The 24,886-nt window shown below is 42.9% G+C and overlaps 1 protein-coding gene across 8 annotated transcripts in view; it reads right to left on the bottom strand.

Annotated features, from left to right (window-relative positions):
- The window catches only part of nrg1 (neuregulin 1), a 56,107-nt gene extending 31,561 nt beyond the window's left edge, over positions 1-24,546 (bottom strand). For 4 of the 8 annotated variants that reach the window (XM_076284472.1, XM_076284471.1, XM_076284470.1 and 1 more), the window contains exon 1: positions 6,242-6,974. In XM_076284472.1, the coding sequence (XP_076140587.1) occupies positions 6,242-6,965 (724 nt within the window). In that variant the 5' untranslated portion in view covers positions 6,966-6,974. Of the gene's footprint in view, positions 1-6,241; positions 6,975-17,859; positions 17,982-18,540; positions 18,716-24,335 lie in introns of those variants that run through there. The other 4 variants (XM_076284474.1, XM_076284473.1, XM_076284475.1 and 1 more) reach the window with 3 other exon arrangements.
- Between the last annotated feature and the right edge of the window lie 340 nt (positions 24,547-24,886).

A 24,886-nucleotide genomic window follows, 5' to 3' on the forward strand; every position in this document is an offset into this window, starting at 1 on the left:
CAGAATGGAAAAACACTACGCCGTCATGAGAATTTATCTCCACTTAGGATGTTCACTTCGACACTCCTCTGCCCGTGCACCATGATAATGAGGGTGCCTTCTGGGGGAAAAAAGGCACTGACATTTACTGCACTGGTCATGAATTCTGCATTTACTCATCCGTTTTTAGGAGAAATGGGAAAAATGTTCTGTATTTCTCTCTGAATTTCTTAATATGGGACTCAGAGGGAACAAACTAAAAAGTAATACTTGTATCTACATAGGCAGTTAAGGGATATTGTGGCACATGTTAGTAGCCGTAGTGGTAGCCATTCCCTTCTGTTGCATGGCTGCTGGCTTGGATTTACCCCTTTATCTGGGGTCACTGGTGTGCTTTTAGCGTAGCACATCTGTTTTTTCACCCTGAAGCATTTGCAGAACCCCCCCCCCCCTCCCCCGCCTCATACCTCCTTTGGCCCCTGCACCCGTGGAGGGTTAGTCATGGTGCTCTAAATGACAATTTCAACTTCGTTGGGTGGGCTGTTATCCCACACCACACCACACCACTAGAACCAACATGCTAAATGACAGCACAGTCTGAGCCACCAACTGAGGTTTATCTTCGTAGTTTCCTCCATGAACCCATAAATGACCATATTAGCAGGTTGAACAGGTAGACACACACAAACATGTCATTACCTGACACTCATGCAACTAGTTCACCCATACCATCATCTGCACTGAAGAACATATGCTGATGATGAGGAACCTCTTGACCTTCGTCACCCACATTGTAATCCATACATTACATTTATATGTGCTATATAAGTAAAGCAACATGTGTGCTACTTACATTAAGCTGTTTATTTTTATCACAACACAGGAGAGGAGCTGCAGACTAGCAATGGCGGTGCATTCCTAATGCATTTTCATGGCATCTCTCTCTGGATGACATATATCCCCGCCGACTTTGACATCTAATTAGCACTGCAGATGAGCCTCCATCCACAGTGGTGGAGTCGGGGGAGCGTGACATACTGATGAGAATGACTGTTGCAGGACCACACATCTCGAAGCCGAAGCAGAGTCTTTATGGGCCATAAAAGAGCCAACAGAAGCACAGACAGCTCCAACAGGGGGGGAACAAGACCTCGGCACACCGCTGGGACGCCTCGTAAAGAGCCAATCTGAGGCCCCGTCATCCTGCAAGATTGGGCTGCCTTTTTTGCGGCAAATACCTGGGTTTGCTTTTTTTTTTTTTGTTCTTTGGAAGAAGAATGTGGAAAAAGTCTATCTGAGCATGACAGTGGGTGTGTCGGACAAACTGCAGATTTGAGAGGATATGTAAGGCATGGTCACTGTTAAAACAATCAAGATTATTCAAGAGGATTGAGCCGTGCAATGGCTAAGAAAGAGGTTTAAATTGTGACTGAAAAGCACAATGCCATTCTTCACCCTCAAAAAATATTTTTAATCAGAGTCTGACTGCAGGTGACTTTTCATACAGTCCTTATAATTTCCAATTATTGTATTTTTACGTAATGGCATTATAGCCTAATCTCTATGGGACCTGCACAGTTTTTACATGTGGGACCGAAATACTGCCACTCAGTGTACATCACAGCGTCTGAACCGCCATTTAAATTACTGCCGTAATTATACATTTGTCACAGTGGATTTCAGATACCATGCCTGAGGAGATGAGGATAAGGAGGGGATCAAACATTAAAAAGAGACGTCAACTATGGAAATCACTCTTAATAAAGACACTCCCGTTTACATTTATATTCATTTACTTTCACATAAAACCCCTTCCAGTGCTCAAACTTTCTGGAACTCTTTTTTTTTAGTTTGAAAAACAAATGTTAATCAGGCATTTTAAAAGCTACCTAAACCGCAAGTGGAGGAAGGAAAGACTGAATATCCATTTACATAATACAAATAGCTACAAATGCAAAAGTATGAAAAGAGGTAAAGAATAGTCATGATTATGTATTCTCATCCTCATTTGTTTGTCATAACTGTCATTGACCTTAATTATGACAGAACAACAAGCCCCCTCAACAAGAGCCAGAGGAAAGGTCCTGAATGCATGAATTAAATCAGGGATTGATGGGAAGAATTGACATTTAATAATGATCATAAACAAACCAAGACAAAGGCAGCATAAACAAGAGCATAATGAGCATGAGGATGGCCTAAATGTACTCTACATCTATAAGTGAACTCTTCAGCCATCTCAGGGATGACTGCACAGTCAAGTTGTCACTTTAAATAGCATGGGCGTGAAAATTACACATTTGAGTGTCGTACTGTATGTGCTGGCATGTAATTAAGTATACCGTTGACGTCTTTTGTCATGGATAGTAATTATTCATAATAACTAACGTGAAGGAGTTGCAGCAACCATCAGCTGAGGCTGCTCATTCCAGGTAACATGAGCTAGGCTTTACTCAAACATTCCCAACCGCTTAACGCCATTTAGAACTAAAGAAGATATTCCAAACGCAGTGTTCCACACAGTTCTGTTACATTTGGGTAATTCAAAGAAGCATCATTTGTTATCCAATTCATTGGATGAAAAAATCAAGTCTAAGCAAGGATTTAATTATGTTGGCTTGGCCAGGGCGTCGGTCGCAATCAATAGAACCGTCAGGGTAGAAATGTATACAAAGCACCGTAATGCATTATTAACAAAGGTTTAGCTGACTTACAGCTGCACCATGTTAGAGACCTGTAGTTGACCTCAATGACTTCAATGCACAGGCTTTCAGTAAATGTTACTGTAGATTACACTTGGAAGAATAACCTTTCAGACAGAAATATACAAAGCCAAGCTTTCTGCACTTTGTTCAATGGAATAGAAATAAGCATATCCCAAGATACAGCTTAAAAGCATATCAGGTGTAAGGAACAACTCAAGGAATCATTACTGCACCAACGGTAAACAGACTGTGGGAAAATTCATCTTGAAAAGCTGCCTTGAGTTTGCAGTTAAAGCCTTTGCAGACATACAAATTATAGTGTGATGTATGAGGTCTATTTAAATGCTGTAACACCTATACAAGAACAAAACAGCTTAGAAAGACTTCAGTAACCACATCTCATCAGGTATTTTTTCTACACTGAACTGGTTGAGTTGCCTAGTACTCGGGACCTCAGCGGAGGTGGTTGGCGACATGACCAGCTGATAGTAAAGGACCAACCGGTTGAAAAAAGACCTGATATTATACTAAATAAAGCAATGACACACATACTTTGACTGGATGTACACTAATAAAACATCCATCACATAAATCTTGGTATTGAACAAAACCTATACTTCAAAATGAATGGGAGATTTACCAACTGCTGCCCAAGTGTCCAAGTTTCAGAGTTATAACGGCATATTTTCCACTTGGCATTTGAATGATTACGGTAGCTACCACCACCACACCTGACTCCTAATGGAAAGGGAGGCTTAGAAATGTGCGCCGCGGGGCAGTGAGAGCCAGAGATCACACGAGCCGTGGGTACCATGGCCTCAGCCTCTGGAAGCCCCAGCAGCTGTGGATGACAGCAATCAACCATTCATTACCGCGGTGACTAATCCAACAGCGTGACGAAACTCTGCCTTCCAATGGCATGACGGCCATGATGAGCCATGCTGGATCATCCCACTGGGATACTGGAGAAGATGTTATATCATCACCTCTCTTCCAACGAAAAAAGAGAAAAGAAACAGGAATGCCCATGGGTTCAGTTCACTAATGTTCACAAAATGTGAGCTGAATGTACGCTGGGACTGGCAGATTTTAGCTGTCAGTCAAATCAGTGTTGATGGGACACCCACAGACAAATAAACTGCCAATCATGATGGGTAAGCCTCTTGGGGGGTGAGAATGACTGTCATTTGCTTGGCGTGAGACTCATTTTCGCTCTTTGTTGGAGAGAATGTTTCATACTCAGCCTGTGTTGACAGCTAAACAGCAGGGGGGCTTTTACACCTAAGGAGGAGGGCTTTAGTGACAGCTAGAGTCTAACAACTCTTTCAAAAAAGCTCAAGTTTATGCGGTGTGTTGTATTTTTGTGTTGTCTCATGACCACAAAATTAGTGAAGGATGAAATGAAACCAAAACAATCCAGAAGGCAACAACGTAACACAAGTCATACTGACATTCAGTACAGGCAATCAAAAAGAGACAGATACCCAACGCTTAAGGCCTGAGCTGTTTAATGCACTGCATCACATGCTCTTAAACCCCTGAAACCAGAGAGATTGAGTTTGTTGTGTCCTTGATGTCTGCAGATGACAGCAAGAGCCTCCATACTAGCACGCTTGTCTTTGAACGTGTCTCTCCCCATGTTCACACATATTTGTACATTTGGCTTGCTTAGCTTGCTTCTACAACAGGGTCAGAGTCCCTATCACTTTCTCCAGGCTTCCTGGCTGGACAGCTGAACTGCTCTCTGGGTATTGATTTAGACTGAGATTACCGAAGCCACTGATCACATTTCCATTTCAAGCCTGGACAATTGATCACGCAGCTCAAAAAGGGAAGAGCTTTTAGTCCCGCTCCTGCAGACCTTGAATCAACTAATGCATGTGTACACGTCTAAAGAAAATCAAATTAATACACGCAAGTCTGACAAACACCTAGGATCGAGGAATCGAGATCAAATAGCTCGGGAATCACCAAACATCATCATACATTCTTAAGTAGGTCACAGAGAACACAATGGAAATAGTGCTGAAGTATGAAGATATGGTTTATAATAGGCCGCCAGTTGGCCATTAATGATAATCATATTCATTTTCATTTCACAGGCCCCATTCACATCTATTCTGACAGCTAAACTCCACTGAAGCCAATCAGCCTTCAAGAGGGAGTGAAATTGAGTGAAAGGGGGGGGAGTGAAATTGAAAAATCCGTCTTTTCAAATGTGCTTAAATGAGTATCCGAAGTTAGACTCACTTTACTAGACAGGGCCAGGCCTGCAATGTAGGTTTCATCACATCTGAATGTATGCTTGAACTTCAATAATCTTCAAAGGGTAAAAGCTACTGTCCTCAGATCAGGGTCAAATTAATTTTCATGACCTGGCTAAGATTAAGGGCAGAGTAGTCAGCACTTCTACCGACAGTGGCACTTAGACAGTCTACCAGAGAAAAAAAAAACGGTAAAGAAACTTCAAAACAGTAGTTTATAAATGTACAGAAGGAACAGAGAGAGAGAGATGTCGAGACTAAGCAAAGCAGGAGGGCCGCAGTGAGAATCTGGCAGCACTCCAGACATTATGAATCTCGCAGCAGCTCTCAAAGTCACAGTGGAGAGCGGAGAGTAGGCAGATAGCATTACCAGGATAGTCTTTCTCTGTAGCCGGGGGATAGGGGGGAATCAATTAGCCTGTAGCAGACCCTGACCTTCAAATGGAGACCGGCCCAGGAGGAGGAAGTCTCCCTCCACCGCAGCGTTTTTGTTTGAGGAAATATAGCATTATCAAGCTATCGATTCCTGACATATTAATATTACTGCAAATGCATTATTACAGAGAACTTGCAAGGACTCTCCATCTCTCCCACCCACTAGCGTGTATACATTCTCCCCAAGTTAAGCTTCGCAAAGCTTAATTACAAAGGGCTTGTGTTGTTTAGATGAAAAACCGGCAGAGTAACAGCTTCATGTAAGGTGGGCTGTGTAACTGTCAACTGTAGTTTCATAAGGGTGGGGTGTGTGTGGAGTGCAGGCGCCTGTCACTTGCACACACCCAGCCAGGTAAGCCCGTGATTCCTCTAAAGCTTAGTCACAGCTACTTGCTCAATGCTTGACAGGACACAACACGTCTACTCTCAGGCAGACTGCTCATAGTCATCCAAGTGTTCCCTGGCTTTTTTTCACCACTTTTTTTTTATGTCCCGACCCCGCAAAGAATCTCTAAAAGCGGCGAAGCAGAGACATAAATCATTCAAAGGCTTTAATACCTGTTTTGTTAGCCAGCATTTCTCTAAATAGCCTGCAGATATTCTGAGTATTCTCCCAGGGAAATAATTTGATTACTTGCCTGATTTCACTCTAAAGAGCATACAAGATAACGGTTTCCTTACTTTGACGTAATAGGGAAAAGTGCCCATTACTAACTGCTTGCTATGGTCCCACAAATAAAGGGGTATACCAATATATAAAAATTAAGAACAAATGGCAACACTGAGAACAAGAAGGAGAACAAAGGCCCCATTGCATGGCCACAGGAATGCCAACAGATAACAAAGCACAGTACTTACGTGATAGGTTTGGAATTGGAATTTCATTTGATTCCACAGTGGTTTGAGGAAAAGGAGTAGAGCTTTTATTCGTTCCAGTCTTACGTGTGATGTGGTTGTCCGAGTTTATAGTTTGTGTTGAGTGGATCGTAACCGTTGAAGTTGGGGTGTAATTGGTCACTCGTGGAGTGGAGGGGTCAAAAGGTCCTTTTGTGGAGCTACCCTCCACGAAAACCTCGGGCCTTCCAGACGTAGAGTTTGTGGCAGGGAACAAGGACGTGGGAAGTGTGGAAGGCGATACGGGAAGCCCCAACGTGGGGTCAGCACTGATGATCGGATCTTGCCCGATGCGGTCCGGGTCCAGGTGGGTGTGCGGCTCGTACTCGAAGATTTTGTCCACAAAGACCCACTTGAGGCCAGCGGTGCAGAGGGCCAGGCTGAGCAGGCAGGCGATGATGGGCAGGATGCAGATCTTCTCAGAGTGCAGGCAGCTGCGCACCTGCTCCGCCTCTAGACACACACAGCAGGCGCCGGCCAGTGCTGCCAGTCCCAAGGCCCCTCGCTCGGCGTCCCCTTCTCCGTCTGCGTCCCCTTCGCCGGCATCATCCCCGCTCTCGTCCTCCGCCACCTCCTCTCCCTCCGCTTCCGTTTCCGGGACTTCCTCAGGGACGGCGCTCGGGACCTCAGCGGAGGTGGTTGGCGACACGACCAGCGCGGCGGAAGAGTTCTCCACTCCCTCGGTCATCCTCCTTCTCTGCCCACCCCCTCAAACTCTTTCTCCCTCTCCCCCTCTCTTTCTTTCCTTTCTCGTTTCCCTCTCTCTCTCCTTCAGCCCTGTGTGTCTCTCTCCAGTGCTAGCGAGTTCAGACAGTGCCGGGAACTCTGGGATGCCTGAGCTCTAGCTCACAGCACTCCCCTGCTGCAGTGGGCAGTGGCGGAGCTCGTAAAGTGGGATTCCATTATCAGATCACACAACAAGGGGCGGGACAAGAGATCCGCTCTCAGCCACAGTCAGCCGTAAGGGGGGTAACCTTGTTAACCGGTGTCTGCGAAGTAAGCAGCAGGACCCTCAATTCACAAGGCAAAAGAAACAGGTTTTTCTTCTTTTTTGTCTTTGTCTGCTTGTGAGGTCTGGTCAAAGCATTCCACACCCTCAATAACGCGCCAAAGCATAAACAACAAAAGTAACACACACATACACCAAAGTCTATGAAATTAAGTGCATCAGTACCAGAAGGATGTAAAAAGTCCGAAAGCGTAGCTTTCTTATTCTTTCTTTTCCTCCTGTTTTCTCTAGGTCTCCAGCATGTTTCTTCTCTCTTCTTCAGAGGGGTCCCGGAACAGGAGTGTCCATGTGCTCACCTGTGAGCTGACTGACTGCAATGGTGCGGTAAGTAGTGGTTGTGGTGGTGGTGGTTTGAGGAGGTGCTGGCTGCGGCAGCTGGTGCCGGAGTGACATGCTGTCATGCTCGGGTGGCGGCGTGCGGAGCCGGAATTACCCAGGAGCAGCAGGTGCCTTTCCTCCTCCTCCTTCTCCTCTTCTTCCTCCGTGCCTCAAAGCCGAGAGCGGGCAGCGTGGGGGAGCAGCCGACTGAACAGCGGAGGTGAGGAAGCGTGCATGCACGCACACGCACACAACACAACACAAACACGGAAGGATGGGCTCGGGATGAAAGGATACTCCCACTGTCTCTTTGCTCACAACCCCTCCTTTACCCCCTTCTTCCTCTCTCTCTCTCTCTCTCTCTGTTTCTCTCTTTTTCTTCTTCTCTACTCCCTCTTGTTCTCCTCTTGTTCTCTCCCTCTCTCTCTCCTTTCACTCTTCCTCTGTAATTCTGCTCTCTCTCTCTCACTCTTTCAGTTTCAGTCTCTCCCTGTCTCTCTCTCTCTCTCTCTCACTCCCTGGTATGTCACTCCCTCTCCCAGGCTGCTCCCACTCTGAAACACAAAGCGTACGAGCCAGGCAAGTCCGTACTTGATCCAATTAAGTGGAGAGGCAACGAATCAAAGGCAGGCAGACAGACGGTCTAAGGCTTGCCCTCATATTCTCTCTCTCCTTTTCTCTCCCTCTCTCTCTCTCTCTCCTGCTCACTCTCTTCCTGCTCTTGCTCAACCATTGATTATGCTAATATATGTTCTTTTGTCAGGGGATGGCGCTACACCAGTCACCATGACATGTGATACATCCCCTGAGAAACGCCGCTATTGTTTTATCACGGTTGAGCACCACTCAAGATTTTCACCTTAATTAGCCCCTTCAATGAAAATAAATAAAAAAACAAATGCGTACTGTAATATAAACACGTCAATGTAAACGCCCTGTAAACGACTCGAAAAAAGCAGCGGTTGTCAAATCAAATCATACTTTATAATTACACTAAACATGATTAAAGGAGAGTAAATACATTTGAACCCTCTTTGGTTCCGCGTGGCTTGGCAGATTACGGCTTGGTTCTGTATATACTATGTCTGTCCCCCTTCAGTTTCATAATCATATTTGGTCTCACACAGCATGGTAGCGCTGACTCAGGGGATGAAGGGACCGTTAAAGCTTGTCCGGAAGCGCAATCGACTGGACATAAATATTGGATGAGGAGCAGGCTCCTTGAGGTGCCTCCACATCCAGGCAGGAGCAAAATCCCAGTTTCCAGCTGCACTCTCTCTCTCTCTCTCTCTCTCTGGCCGTCATGAGTGCTCAGATTAGGTGATCATAAATATATAGTTTTTCTTTACACGCAGTAGCCTAAGGTGCTGATGGCGTGATTTAATTAAAAGCCTGCTTCTTTATACATCAAATAATTAAATAGCTTAACTAGAACAAAAGCGCTCACCATGAAATCACTCAGTGGGATGTTGAAGTGTCATCACTATCTGGCTATACCCGGTCAGTACATAATACCAGTTTATCTTGGATAAGTATGCACTAATTCGTAGGAAGATGATCCATTACATACATGGTACAATATTCATTACATAACAGGGAACCTTAACAGGTACCTTTAGAAAATGTATGGTCTCGATCCACTTTAATCCTGGAACTCTGAACTCGCATCAATCCATGTACTTTACTTGCACCCACCAAGCTGGTTTTGACATTTTTGACTATCAAGCGAAGGCAAAGTAAAGTGGGGTGTAAAGAAATTCTCCGAAAATATCGCATCATTAAAGAATGCTTGTAGATTTATTTGAAGTGAAATCTCAGCGTTATATGCCTAAGGCTGCAGCCTACAAGCCTACCAAAAAAAACACGCCACAATAAACTGTCTAGAGGGAGATGTGAAAATCACATATAAATGGGACGTCTGTTTATCCTAGCACAGGGGTGGCCAACCCCCCCTCCCTACACACACACACACACATGCACACAGACACGTCCTTCCCTGGCCTCAAAACCTTGTCTTCAACTAGTTGCTCCTGAGCTACAGGAGCCGGATTAACACAGCCCCACACAATCCACACTTGCATGGCTGGCTTTCAGCTCAATCGCCTCTTCTGAGGTTGTGAGGGTGACAGATAGACCGGCAGAAATCCCCCTGTGAGCTGTTAAGCTCCCCCCCCCCCCCACACCCTCCTGGGCGCTAATAGGCAGGGAGTCGAATCCAGCCGTTGCTGTCTAAGAGGTTACTTTAAAAAGGGCGGAGCAGGGTTTAAAGGTCGGGTCAATGGCGGCAGCCTGTAAACACATGAAGGACCCCTTTCCAATCTGAATGGCCTGCCAAAGAGGCTTCCTGATTATTGTATCAGTATTGATGTCAGTCTCCTTCCTGGATTTTACACTGCAATGTGTGAGAAACGCTGTTTGTGCTAAACAGATTACTCGTCAAACACAATGCTTGCAGTGGTTTCGTGATTGTGCATAAATGGTCAATTATCAAGGATAAAATATTAATTATATTTCCAATGAAGCAAATAATGCAATCTTACTGTGCATACATTTCATATCAGAGGAAGCCACTGTTCTTCACTTTATATCATATTTGAGAGTAATAGTGTGCACCTTGGCAATAGTGCCATCCTGACTGCATTTTAACCTTCCAACAAATATTCTAATGTTCTAAAAAAACAGCTAACCTATACAAACTGACTATTTACAATCTGAGTTAGACAGCAATCCTCAGGTATATCATCAATGTTATGTATGTTCCACATGAACTGGGGAAACAGAGTGAAGACTAATACAGGAAGCTATAGGGTGGATTAATTAATTGGCGTGGGTCAAATTACAGTAAAACCACTCAAGGTCAGTGGCTTAGCCGCAAAGGAGAGTCTGCCAACTGTGCCGCCAGTGAAGCTCAAGACTTCAGATTTGCTGTGCAAATAAAGCCCAAGAAAACCCACTGCTACATTTTATGGGAAACTATGCACTTACAGAAATTTAGAATGGCTCTGACTAAAGATTAAGTGTTATACAGTATAATTCAATCAATGACATTTTGGGAAGATGGTATTTAAAAGGCCACATTCCATAAATATTTCTCTCTGGACAGCTACAACAGAGATGCTGTCGTGTCGTGTTCAAACTAAAAAGCAGAAAATAGAAAACGGAAGACTTTGGCAGTGGTAATTACATGGCCAGCTAAAAGGGACTAAATTAATTTCCTCTTTCTGCCGTTTACAGGAAGTTTGATGAATTATTTAAGGCAAATAAGAGAGACTGTGGGACCTGACCTAGAAAAATCCCAGTGCAGAGTATTTTTTTTTAACAGAGTGCAGAGTGAAAGAAAAAAAAGCTGGTTGCCTGGTGGCGCGCAGAAGGTTACGCGTGCATTAGGAGATGAGAGGCCGGTCTTGCCAAAAACTGTGAGGCATAACTTTTATTAACAAACATCGCGGCAGGGCTCGGAGTCAGGCTCGAATTCAATAATGCAGTCTTGTCTGCTGACGCAGGGAAAATGAGGGGGCTTTTAGAGAAATAGGAGGTTGCACGCTTTCCACCCTGATTCTGAGCACAATATCATTGGCGGGACGAGATGAGACAGGATTGAAGAGGAGTGGGGAGAGATGGGCTCACGTTCATCAGAGCCTGTCAAGTGATTCACGGTGAATTATGGGTACAGATGGGTTGTAAAGTATAGGATGCTTTGAATTTCTGTGACCATACAACCACACCATCACCCCCACATCCACACTACTTTTACATATATTTTACTCCAATAACACTATATTTTCCAACTCTTGCAAGAATTTAGTACAGGTATCTGAGTAGAGTATGGTATACTATATAGAATTTAGTATACAGCTTTGTAAACGTTGCACTATATGTATGTAGTGCACAACTATGGAGTGGTATCACAATAAAAGCAAATAAAATGGAATCACTTTCGCAAAAATCAAACCTAAGTGCAAGGCTTTAATGGTGACTAAGAGAAAGACAGAACTGTGACACCGGTGAGGGGGCAGAATTAAGTGTGTGTGTTAGTGCCCTCTTCCTACCTCTCCCTCCCCCTCTCCGACCGCTCCCCCTATGACCCCCCCCCACCACCCGCCAGGCTGGTGCCTCCAGCAAAGACTCATTCATCTCGTGCAGAAGACCTCTGCGCGGCCGACTGACATGCACAATCTGCAGCGTCCCAGTTGTGCCTGTAATGGAGCTCGGGGCAGGAAGTAAGTCATTCAGTTGAGGGGAGAGAGAGAGAGAGAGAGAGAGAGAGAGCGAGAGAGAGAGAGAGAGAGAGGGAGAGAGAGAGAGAGAGAGAGAGAGAGAAATAGAGAAACAGAGAGAGACAGAGAGAGAAAGAAGAGAGAGAGAGAGAGAGAGAGAGAGAGAGAGAGACCCATTATCATTAATGCTCACTACACACTGTCTCATTCTTTACAGAGGCCCTTGAGGACCACCGCAGGAAGAAGGGGGGGTGGGGTGGGGTGGGGGCGTGGTGGTGGGGAGGATTGCAGGGTTCAGCACTGCTTCGTCGGACAGCTCCTGCATGATGCAGTACTGCGTCAGGGAACCCGCCTGGCTGGCTTTGAGGAGTGCAAATAACGACGATTTTCACCATAATATCATGACTGGTAATGTCAACCTAAGCAGCAGTGGGTGCTCAGCATAAAAGGAAGTTACTAATGCTTTCAGACTTGGATGAAGAACCAGTCTCTGAGAAGAAGAATAAGTGAGCTCATCAATGCAGCTTTCTTCAACAGCAAGCAACTTTTATGGTGTTCAGGGGTGTTAGTAGACATTTGATTTGTCTCATTCACGTTATCAAACCAATAACAACATTACAGAGAGAAACCACGGGACAGCAATAACAAAACAAGACTTATGAAATAGTGGCACAAACTTCTTTGCACACAGCTGGCGAGACCGTATTTCTTTTTACTTGGCTGACAGCAAAACAAGCAAAATTCAAGAGGGAAAAATGCAAAAAGTCGCTCACTGACTTTCTTATTGACTTGAGTGTTGTCTTAATCTATAAACATTAGAACCAAGCGTAAAACAGCCTATGACTGTGACAGTGAGAGTACCAGTTTAATGCAAATAAAAGATTGAAATGACAAACAACCAGAATATCAATGCGTTATGTAAGACCAAAAAAAAAAAAAATCATTGTAGCTTGAATATGTAAAGACTTGTCATTGTTAATCACATTTATATAGTCACATCATCCATTGGCAGATTCATAGGCAAATACTGCTGCATTGGATCACATAAGACAAATACAAAATGTTCATCTGCACCTCATAATTCCTTATAAATAAATCAGTCTTAAGCCTCAACCGTGTGCCTTCCAGGAAAAGCCATGAGATCCTTAAACAAATCCAAATAGACTTGTGGCCTGAGCTCAAGTAAACAAGGACAAAACAGCAACTTCACAGATTTTAATGTCTTTGTAACTGCACTTCTTCCCTGTCTGAGAATGGGCTTCAGGTGCAACTCCACCGTTATCTTGCTAGCTGTTCTGGTATTAATTATGTAGTGTAGGAAGGACAACGTGTTCTCTCTTAGTGCTCAACCCAGAGTGGCACCCAGTCGGAAGGAAGTGGCGTGACTGTGAATTTACTCCCTACTTTGCCCCTGCTGTCCACCCTCCCTGTGCAGTTTCAACACATACACATGCCCTCGAGCTATGCTGGTTAAAAAAACCCAACCCAGAATCAATTCTAGTGGCACAGGAATTAACTCCACAGCTTGCACGGACACTAAGGACTGCAATCATAGAAACAGCCTGGAAAGACCATTAAATTACTGCTAGATCCTGACTTGTTGCCATCCCTAATCTGCTTCGTGCCTCAAACTTCAAAATATCAAAATATTATGTAACAGGTCCTACAGCGACTGGGCCTGTGATACTTGTGGCCATTCTCTGGAGGTGAACAGAGAGAAGTAACTGCATTCACATCACTTCAGGGAGAACACCAGGCCTGCCTTTGTCATTTTTGTCATTGGAAGAAATGATCTCTCATAAAAAAAAGCACAAAACAGATGTCATATTTCCTCTTCGGAGTATTGTGCAATAGTTCCATATCTGAAATCATCTCCAGAAGGTGGATACGAAACAGAAACACACACAGAAACATTCTCAGCAAAACTTATGGCAGCCTCACAAATGGGACAATAAAGCTAACATCTCAGCAGGGGCAACAAAAAGAAAAAATGTGTTTTTATCTTTTCTTAAAGCAAAAGATAAAAAAAACAATGTAAAGGGGGTTGCGCCTTTTTTATTTTGACACTTCAAGGCTGCATCAAGGCATCTGCATAAGCCTATTGTGGTAATTGAAGCCTAGATAGTGGTACACACAGCAGTGTTGGCAGCGAGCACAACCGATCCGCTGCGGCATCGGAGCCTGTAGCACATTAAATGAGAGAGAGAGAGAGAAGCGTGGGGATGAGCGTGAATAATGGAGAGCTGCTGGACACCATGGCGCACAAGAAGAAAAAAGTAAAAAAAAAAAAGAAGGAAAAAACAAAACAAGCACATAATGCCGGTGGGATTTCAGACTTCAAAAAGCATGACTGTGAACAGTGAATATTCCAGGGCACTGATGTGGAAATGGATCAAAAACAAGACGCCAAACACACTTTACTGGACTGGTTTGAGCTGGTCTAACTCAGGTCTATTAATTGCAACAGTTTCTTGGGGCTTCACCGCTAACATAACTGCTAACTGCTACATAACTGGATAGAACTTCAGTGACACAAAACATAAACAAGGGCCGTCAAAACAACAGAGAAAGACTTGACATTACGTGACCCTCCATTAAATCAAAACTACTAGAGGATGACTGCCAAACTCCAAAAGTAGATTTGCGCAACTTTTGAACATCTGCAGTTTGATTAGTTGAAGTTTATTAAGCCTCTGTGTGTTCAGTTACTCACAAAAAAAAGTTATACCAGGGATTGGTAATGATTTATTTTTTAAAGTCAACTATTTAAGCTGTCAAAAATGGGACATGACAGTAACACAGGAAACATAGTGCCCCTAACAACTCCCATGGACCAGCTGTGCTTGGATCCATGTTTCTACCTACCAGCAGAGAGCCTTGCTTGTCTAGACATTTTATTAATACTGCATGTTCTACTTGAAACAAAACCCAAGTAGATAACAGCTTACAAAAACAGTATGACATTTGTATGGTATTTAATTAACGGCATTAGCTCCCCAAATGCCACAGACATTACATCTTGACGTTGCCTTGCAGACGGAGCTGTCCGGAGAGACATATTACACCGTCGTGCAGCTGGACCTGTGCTAACTCAAGGCACAGGAGCAGTCTACTGTCCACAATCCTGAGCCATTACTTTTTGTCTGGTGTTACGACCAACAGCCCCATGAGTGGCTCGGGCGACTCTGACTAATCACACCTCGAGTATTAAGACATGACTTTTTGGTGAGCTCATTCCTTCAAATCTGCTTTTTTTCCAAGAGCTATACGTGTGAGCTATGACCCTGCTTTTCGTGACCCTCCCTGACGCGAATAGATACATCACATCGTACAAGGATGCAATGGTACAGAACCAGCCAAGAGACCTGTTCATGGAAATGTAACTAACTGGGCATGGCATGGAGAAAAAAATGAATCAGATACTGCCAAAATGGTGAATATAAAAATGAAAGCCAGTGGAGACATTAATCACTGTAGGTGACTATATAGAGGTCAGAGTCTGTTAAGGACCATAACTAAAAACTCAGCCTCATCAATTCTCCCCTTCCATGATAGACTAATGTAGATCGTGTTTGCAAAAGAAAGGGAGAAATTACCTCCCCTGGATGGGCCAAGTGAAATGCAGTGATGAACACAGAGGAAGGGTTAATGACTTCTTGGGGTTTCAAGTTGCCAGAAATGGCTTCTTACATAGTCAACCTAGAGAGGAAACGACTCAGACACGGGACCACAAATCAATAGTATCTTGAAGCTCATGTATTCATTTTGAGCAGAGGACTATCCTGCCAGAGAAGGAAATGGGGAGGGGTAGTATATTTATTTTGTAAGCAGATTAACCTGTCTTTTGGAAACCAATCCCGGCATCTCTGTTTCATATCAAAATGGTATTCCCAGCAAGAGCATGGAGCTATTGTATGAACATGTCGACATGATCATGAACATGATTACCTGAGACTATTAGAATTTGTTACACTAACAGTTAAAACTTGTTACTTGTAACTATCTAGTTAAAGGAATCAGTGTGCAGCAATGTGCACAACCATTTTATACTGCACTTCCTCTTCAGTTACAATAACAAGGGAGGTAAAAGCCCAAATTGCTCTCACAAACTTGTTTACTCCCATGACAAAAACCCTCTGTCTCCATTTCTCTCTTTCACTCTCTCTTTCACATACACACGCATGCATACACACACACACATTACTACCCCCTCCTTGCACAAGCCCACACATCCACGCCCACAACCTCTGGGGAAACATAAATGCTGTATCTTGTGCCACACCTCAAGGTTATCCATAGTCACGATTGCAACCTATGGGATTTTGGCCTCATAGTGCCATCTCAGTAGGCAATTCCATTACTGCTCCGTGCTGCACGGAGATCATCACTCATTGTGCCAAAAGTGCCCTCACTGCACAGCAGGGCTCCTTGAACCTGTGCTTCTGAATGTACCCAGCCAGGTAACAGCACCATGAAGGTGAGGATGAAAAGGTGGCACATAAAACTATAACCTTGTGCTAAAAATAAGCAGGCTATGTGTAACTCAAATGGCTGAGCTTCCCAGTGTTTATATTCACCCAGTTTAGTTGCCATTGCATTTTGCATCAGCACGGCAGAAAGTCTAGACATTTGAATGGCTTCTTTCAGTGGTAACACAATAGCATTAACATGCTTATTCACTTCACAAATCCAAAAGTGTTCCTCCTCCATAATTACATTCATGAGGAATGTATAACATGTACAGAAAAGCATGCATCAATAATAGAAAAGGTTATAAAATGAATATGACAATAGGAACTAGTTAATGTTGAACTCCTATTTAAACAAGAAGGATAAAAACATTGTTGTGCTTCAGAACACATAACCCACAACAACAAAAAAGAAAACAAAACCCTATTAGCAATGTTTTTTTCCATACTCCTTGCTGAATGGCAAATATCTTGGAACAATCCTGGTAGACAAATCCGCCCAACGTCTCTCTCTCTCTTTCTCTCACCTAGTAACCTTTCAATCGTACCTGAGACAGACCGAGAGCCTTAATGCCAACACAGTCTGGCCACTGTCAATACAAAGGAGACGGAGGAGGAGGACGGGGGGAGGGAGCTGGCTACACTGATCAGCATTCACAGCTTGGCCGGGGCTTGGCTTGTCCTTCCCATGCTAAATGCCTGAGGGAGGAGCAGGATGAAATGGCGCTTTTCTCCTGGCAGCCAGTCAGAGAAGTACTACTCGCTAATTGAAAAAAGTGATTAAGTGGCCAGATTAAATAGGCCTGAATACTGATCACTCTTGCAATGCTGCAAAATTGCAACAAGAGGGACTGGAGGAACGGGGCCCAGAAAGAGAACCCATTTACCTGTCCTGTGATATTAATGGTCCGAGGAGGTTTTTAACTGTCTGACTGAGGTTGATGGATATCAGATTTTTGGAAAGACTCTTAAGGCTGCAGACACTCAGACGCATATGAAGTGTACTGACCAGTGGCATCTGGTCATGACAAAAATATCTTGGACAAATGCCCTTTGTGACATTAAAAATGTCGATCTGGGTACAAGCTATGTAACATAGTACAATTTAGCTTACTGAAGTATACAATTTAGCTTACTGAAGTATAAATGCACTACTTGTAATAAATGTAATGTATAAATTCCTCTCAAATAATCAGTATTTCATTCCCAATATCAGCAGTGTTTTAGGATCCATTGAACACTGGGACTTACCTTTGTCTGTAAATCCAAAACAAGGAAACTTAACCTAGCTTTTAGTTTTACGAGACTATGTCTTGGCTTTTGCAAAATAAAAATGTCTCAGACCTGGCATTGTTATCATGCAGAACATTGCCAGACTGGGAGTTGTTTTTCCTGAAAGTCATAGACTCAAAGACCCAAAAGACATGTCACCAGCACTGTGGGAATGGCAAAACATAACATAACTGGTGCCTAAGTTGCTGGTTCCGATGCAGCAACAGTTTGGCCAATGTTTGACATGAGAGAGTGATGATATGGCAATAGGTTTGAACAGCTGCTTTAGGCCTTTACCTTTGATGACTGTCAGATTTCCTGTGATGCTGGTTTTCCCAAGGTTATTGACAGCCTCGCATGTGTACGTGGCTGTGTCTGATTCTGTAGGTCTTTTGAACTGAAGCTCTGAAACCCTCCCCCTGGAAACACAATTAGTAAGGGGACATAAGACACTGAAAAAAAAACAACAGTCCATTCCAAGACACAACACAAAATATTTGTTTAAAAACATCTAATTAGATATGCATGATGGCTTTCAGTATCTCTTTATAAAACATATTTGTTCCAGTATAACTTTGTTACTCTAGTATAACAAACAGATTTGGTGCTTGTGTTATCTTTTTGATCTGAATCAAACAGACTCAGTAACTTTTGCTTCCCTCTGGTTTTGATGGCAAGGGATCAAAAATATTCTGCCCACACAGACTGACAAAGTGAAGGGGAAGGTGTCCAGTGCCTTAAGGTATGCTCAAGATAGTGGTGGGTGTGGGTGCAAATAACATTAGCACGGCCCCAGCATGCCAATGGTGTAACCTATTAACTTATGACTCACTTCCCAATAGAATGTGGGAGAGTGCTGTGTTCTAACCTCCGAGCCGGAAAACTCTACACAGTTTGTGTAGGCCCCTGTTGTTAGTATGGAAACATGACTGTAGAAGATGGGGTTAGCGTTCATACAGAAGAGAGGACAGGACTTACCCTTTCTTTTTTTTAATCTTTGTATTTTTAGGTTTGTTTTTGCTAGTTATCTCTTTCCCGTCTCTGTACCACTTGATTTTGGGCAGCGGGTTTCCAGCTTCGAGCTCACAAGTCATGGCTGTTCTTTTGCCCACGTCAACAATCTTACTTTTCATCATCTTCAGTTTGGGCTCAGCTGGAAAAGAAAGAGAGAGAAAAACATTAAGACAAACTGGTCCATAATAACAACACTGGTAATGTCAAACCTGAGAAAGCACACAAATATTGCACCCTTGCACAAGATTGCACCCTTTCCCCCCATTTAGCTTTTTCCAGCAGAAATTCCTTTGAAGTATCCGGTCCTTGTCAAAGTGTAACCATGGCTTATGACCAAGATTAGCTTGACACAGAGAGAGAGAACACAAGAGGTAACAGTTCAAGTTTTTTTGAACGCAATATATGTGTTCTCCATGCCAACAGCTTGAGCCAGAGTGCTCTCTTTTGTGAAATCCACAATGCCACACAATCCTTTCAGCAAATATCAACCATTCTGCAATCCCATGAGAACCATGAATCCTCTTACCCCTTTTCAAAAACAGTCCCTGAAAGTTAAAAAGGCCTCAAAATGGACTCAAATTACAGAGGAAAACAAAAGAGTAATCCACCTATCAGCATAAAACATGACCCCAGCATATTTTTAAGACATAATCGTTAGACAAGATGCGCTATCAGTAAATAGAAAAAAAAGACATCCTGCTCAAGCTCCAGACATCTCAAATAACACACTGTCTTTATAGATATTGCATATTTCACATTCTCTCAGCAAAGTTAAACTTACAGGGCCAAGAGGACTCCTCACAAACAAACCATCTTCAAAGCCTGTGTATTCCCCGAGGCTCTTCGCCAGGAGGGATCTACAATTGCCTCTGACAACCCATGAATATTATCTGCATCCAATTGCTGTACTAGTTTCATACAGTCACGGAAAACTGTCAATTAATAAACTTGGAGGTAAAAGAACCATCTACCTCAAATGGGATCTGTGCAAACCTGGTGACACTATGACAGCACTCTCATGAAATATGAATGGGAGGCTGGTTTCTAGGGTTTTTTTTGTTCTTGAATGGAAAGCCCTGTGCCCTACTTTCAAAGATAAATGGTACTTAATCTCATGAGAAAACGGATATTCAAATCAAGAGGAAAAAAACTTGTTCTTAGGTGTGGACCAAACACTAGCATGTTGTTAACATGTTCATGAGTTGCCAACATGTTCATGAAAACAGGCACTTCAGCACAACAGCAGATCATAGTGGTTTGTAAAGCTATCCTCTACACCAGAGTGTTACTGATATTCCATAAAGCATTATTAACCCTTCAGCCGGTACCATCACACCGGTGTGACAGGAATGTTGGGGATTGAACATTCTAAAGAATCTTAAAAGTAATGTGTCTGGACACAGAGATGTGTTAAAAAACAACGCAAGTTGTATTGTTTTCAACGCAAGTTGTGTTATTTTCCAACACATATTGTGTAACAAATAAAAAAGGAAACAATACAAACTATCTTGTCCCTATCTGGACACAGAGATGTGTTAAAAACAACAAAAGTTGTTTGTTCGTTTTAACGTGTGTTAACGAGTTTTAATGTGTTTTAACGAGTGTTAACATTTGTTTTACATTCATTTTAAGAGTATGGGCTGAATTCAACATCGAATTTTAGAACCTTACATTGTTGCCAAACAGAATCTTCAGTTAGAATGTTAAAAACTCCCCTGCTGAAGGGTTAATTTATGCATCAAAGTTCAAGTCCTGTAGAAACAGCTGAAGAGAATGACAGTCATTCAGAGTTTAGTTATGGAAACTGGCTTTTGGCCAAAAATGCTCATGGATATACATCTGCAACTCACTTCATTCACAGACAGCAGAACATGAATAAGTGAAAATCTAACACCATATACCAGCTGTGTGCTTTGCAGAAGAATACATGAACGCACACAGCCCAAAACCAGGAGTTGCTCAACATGACACACAAACCGCGAGAGTGATGGACCACTCCCAGTACAGACCCGGGAGTGGTCCTTACTCAAGTGCTCGCAGCTGCCTGTGATAACATCATCCTAACAATGCCCCTACTTCACTTGCCCACAACAGTTAACGTGTTTTAATAAGAAGGCAGCGGAAGAATCTGTAAAATGTTGATTCAAACGGGGCTGTGTAACGAGACACCAGTGCTTGGCGCTGGAACATGATTTTGGTCAGGCAGCTGTTGATGAGACCAGTTCTTTGGAATTATTGGCGGGAAGAGATGTTCAAGCCACCCACAGGCAAGCTGCACTGCTGTGAGCCTAACTGACACACTGGAAAGCTTTCGACTGAAACTCTCCTGCCGGCAAAGGGTTCCTCCTAGGAGGACCCCATTGGGTGTTTGTGTGTACATGTCTGTGCGTGTGTACTGTATGTGTGTCTCTCTCTTTTTCTGTCTGTCTCTCTCTCTCTCTCTCTCAACTACAAAATTACTAAAATAAATATAATAGAAACCTCCAGGATGATCCTTAATGTGTACATGTACAGTCATGTCCTCGATTAGTGTGTTGATAATTATGCAAGTTAGCCATATAAATATTAGTCTGCTTGTAGGTTACCATTGGAGACAGTGAGGCTATCTAAAGAACGAGACAAAAAACTGATACCTAAAAATCAGCTAACCCTTCCATACCCTTCCAAACATAGTACATGCATAGCACTTCCAAAAATAGTACATATTAATGGTTTCTGATTAGAATTGCCATACTTATAAGGTTGTCTCATATAGCAGACATAGCTATATGAACCCAAATTCATATCCACAGCAAACATCACCACTTTCCAAAAACCATCAAATACATCTTTTCTAAAGAAACTATGAAATACAGGGTAAACCCTGGCATCCTTTCAGAGATGTCACCAACTTTTCTTACCCTCTAATCAGGCAGTAGCTTTCTCTGGGCCAAGCCTATACTGTAGTTACCTGAGAATTGTGCAATCTCACAATATTTGAGTTGGCAAAACTTCAAAGAATGACTAGAGTTTTTTCCCCATCACATTAAGCAGTTTTTGTATTCATGCTTCCTATTGTGAATAGATAGAGGATCAGACGACAATAACCCTTAGTCACAGCTATTACTTTCACTCTCAGTAAACAGCACAATTCTGCCCTACCCAAACTGGAACGCTTTCTTGAATGAAACCAATCTGATAAGAACGTCTTGGAAAGGGATATGAGCACAATAGCACAAATTGGTCATGGTCTGACCACAACAACGAGGAAACATCTCAGGTATATCACTCAGTAGGTCTGACAGGACCCCAGACATGACAGGTTTCTAAAGCCAAAGGGCCTATGGAACATTAGAATAAACAATGGGGAACTTACAGTAAAGTTCCATCTATTGCATACGGAAATGCCAGTGAAAGAATTATTGTAAAATTCTGATGTTAATTCATTTTGAGTGCTCAATTAATTTTTAAATCTTATTTTAGAAAGGCTGGGATGTCAATATTTCTCTAGTGTAACTTCTCTGAGGATTGCTTTGAGCTCCATAGTCACAATGGTGTGACAGCACAGTTTTTTTTACTTATTTTTAGTCATATTTATCATATCCCTGTTATGTTCACCAGTGACTTAATTGCATAAAGCTGTACTGAGTCATGCATATGTTTTCACTGAAATTTACATTAAACCAAAACAGCAGCGAAGTTGTCGTCCCCTGGGTCGTACGGTAATGTAGCATGAAGTGGACTGAGAGCATCCATTTTCCATTAATATTCCCCCCCTAAAACGAACCGTGTGGCCATAAAAGCGTTTCTATTGCAAGGGGGGATAACTTAATTTGCGGCCAGTTCCTTTGTTTTCTCAGTGCCGTTACTGCGTCGGGCCCAAGCCCCCGTTCCAGCTGCTTCCCTATGTCATAGAGAAGCTCCCTTTGGGGGAGTCCGACGCGTTTTTCAGACCACAAATCTACACGGATCAGAGCCCACATTCCAGGCCATGCAGCTCGGCTAAGTGAGGAATTCCATGATCTAATACTGAGCCCAGACAGAGTGTGGGGCTCTGTACATCTCCAAACGCCCCCTCCAATGACTATTGTGACTCGCTAGGTTACTGATAGCTCTTCCTGATGTTTCCATGAAGGACTCCTCTTGATATCGTAAATTGGTGAGGGGCCAGTGGGAAGTGTGTGTGTGTGTGTGTGTGTGTGTGTCTGTGTGCAGGCTAAATGTGGGTGGGCGGTAGTACTATGGCTATCTCTAAGCTCTGGTTCCATTTCAGTGTCTGACACATGATTAATAGCTTAATGAGTTTTCAGAACACTCAATATAGGTCTAGGATATACATTTATGTCCAGTAATTGCTATCTGTCCTAAGAAACTGCTTAAATCGTTTAGCCACTCTGGAATGATCTCTTCACCACTGACAATGAAGACAACTGGATCTACGGCGTTTCGAGTAAATGTGACCATGCATAGACAGAAATTAGTGTCACTGATCCACCTTGGAACCTGTGTGATATTTTACGGTGACATTCCATGCCTGATCTTCTAGCTGGACAGTGTGCTCTACAGCACACATTGTGGTGAGTAAAATAAAGACATTATTGTTATTGACATTATTGAATTATGGGAAATGAATATTTATAAAAAAGAGACACAAATGTATGCCACAAATGGTTTATAACAACTGACTGAAGCTAGCTGAAGAAAGTTACCCTTTGTGCTCAAGTACACAAGTCCTACACCAAATTATTAGGTCTACCTCATTATATCAAACTAAGACATCAATTTAATGTGGTCTAATTTCACAAAAGTTAATGTGACTCTTATCAACGCTGAAATAAAACCTGTCAGTATGAAAGCTGCCAAAGACCATAACACATTTGCTACCAAAGCACCACATGGTCAAACTAACAAATGTTCAGTCACAAGACAGAAAAAGATTCATACAGTAATGCATACCTAAATGTTGCCCCTCCTTTGACAAGAAACAGTTTCTTTAAGCAGGCAAGACTTGAATTCAGGCCTGGTTTACTGCATAACATATTTATGCCTAATAATAATAATAATAAAAAACGAATCTGAAAAAATATTAACATACTTTTTTATGGTGTATCCTATATCTTAGCTTTAATTTTAGAAGTTGGTCAGCGTAGGCTAAATACCTCGACATCAGCCAACATGCTTGAGGAGGGAATGCACGCGCACTAACTAATGTCACAGCTGTCACAGAGGTAGCTAGGGTGGTGTGGCCACGTTTTTAACTTGTTGTCTAGATCAAGACTGTACAGTCGGCCCAGAGTATTTTCTACGGCATTTCAGTAGGCTACAGTAAAGTTGGAGTATTTCATTCAGTAGCCTAATTTCGCTCTCCACACCGGGCGTCACAGGTGCAACTTAAGTGGCCGGGTAGCCTATACAGACACATCACATTGAGCAGAAGACGCTTCGTGCGCAATGCCTTCCTGTTCCAGAATGAGCCTTTCACTGTCAATCAATCAATAAAACTCTGTGTCACCATAACAGATTATTCTAACGACAAGAGTACTTTCAAGCAATAATGGTTCAGCCCGGCAGACGTCATGTGTTTCCTTCTAAACTCATAAACGTTTGAAAGAAAGATGGCGTGGCTAATAATTAAACACCTGCCCTAATCGTCGGAGCATTGATCAGTAACGTGAGGTGTGTCTTTGAACGCATAAACTAAAAACGACAGTAATACATTTTTGCCAACGAGTAAAGGTGTTGAAGCCTGCGTCTACATCAAGTTGTTTTAAAAGCCATACCTGTTGGAGAGTTTTCCAAGTTAGAAGAATTCTTGCCGTTTTCGTTTCCATTTTTCCTATCTTTTTTACCCCTCTTATCTGACATTGTAACTTTTAAGGCGCTAAAAGCTGGTAAACGTCAATATCCTCCTCGCACTTTCCTCGCTTTGAGATCAACCTGCCTCTTGTCTGGGATCCGCACTTAACTTTGTCAGAAGGTGCAGTCACTCCAGCGAACTGTTGAATACTTGTGACCATGCAGAACGCAAACGCGTGTGTTTTAGAAGACTGGGGAGGAGTTTCCTCTCAAGAGTTCTTCCTTCTTAGTTTAGGCCTATCTAAACATTAATCACTTGTCTCTAGAGTGGTTCTTCAATGTAACTAAATCTGTAAGATGATAAAAAAATGGAAGGTTGAATAAAAGTCCTGTTAATAATCAGTTACAATTACCAGGAGTGCCAGGTTGCTTTAACTCTTGTGTAGGTTATCACAGAACCAGTGGGGCCTATGAAGGCACCTCAAGTATCATTTGCTGACCATTCCCTCAAAAACAAAACTGAGGTAGGTTATAG

This window comes from Alosa pseudoharengus, unplaced genomic scaffold, assembly GCF_046254945.1.
Source record: "Alosa pseudoharengus isolate Yale_2024_CS ecotype anadromous, Long Island Sound unplaced genomic scaffold, YU_APseudo_1.1 YU_APseudo_1.1_scf_14, whole genome shotgun sequence".
Lineage (NCBI taxonomy): Eukaryota > Metazoa > Chordata > Actinopteri > Clupeiformes > Clupeidae > Alosa > Alosa pseudoharengus.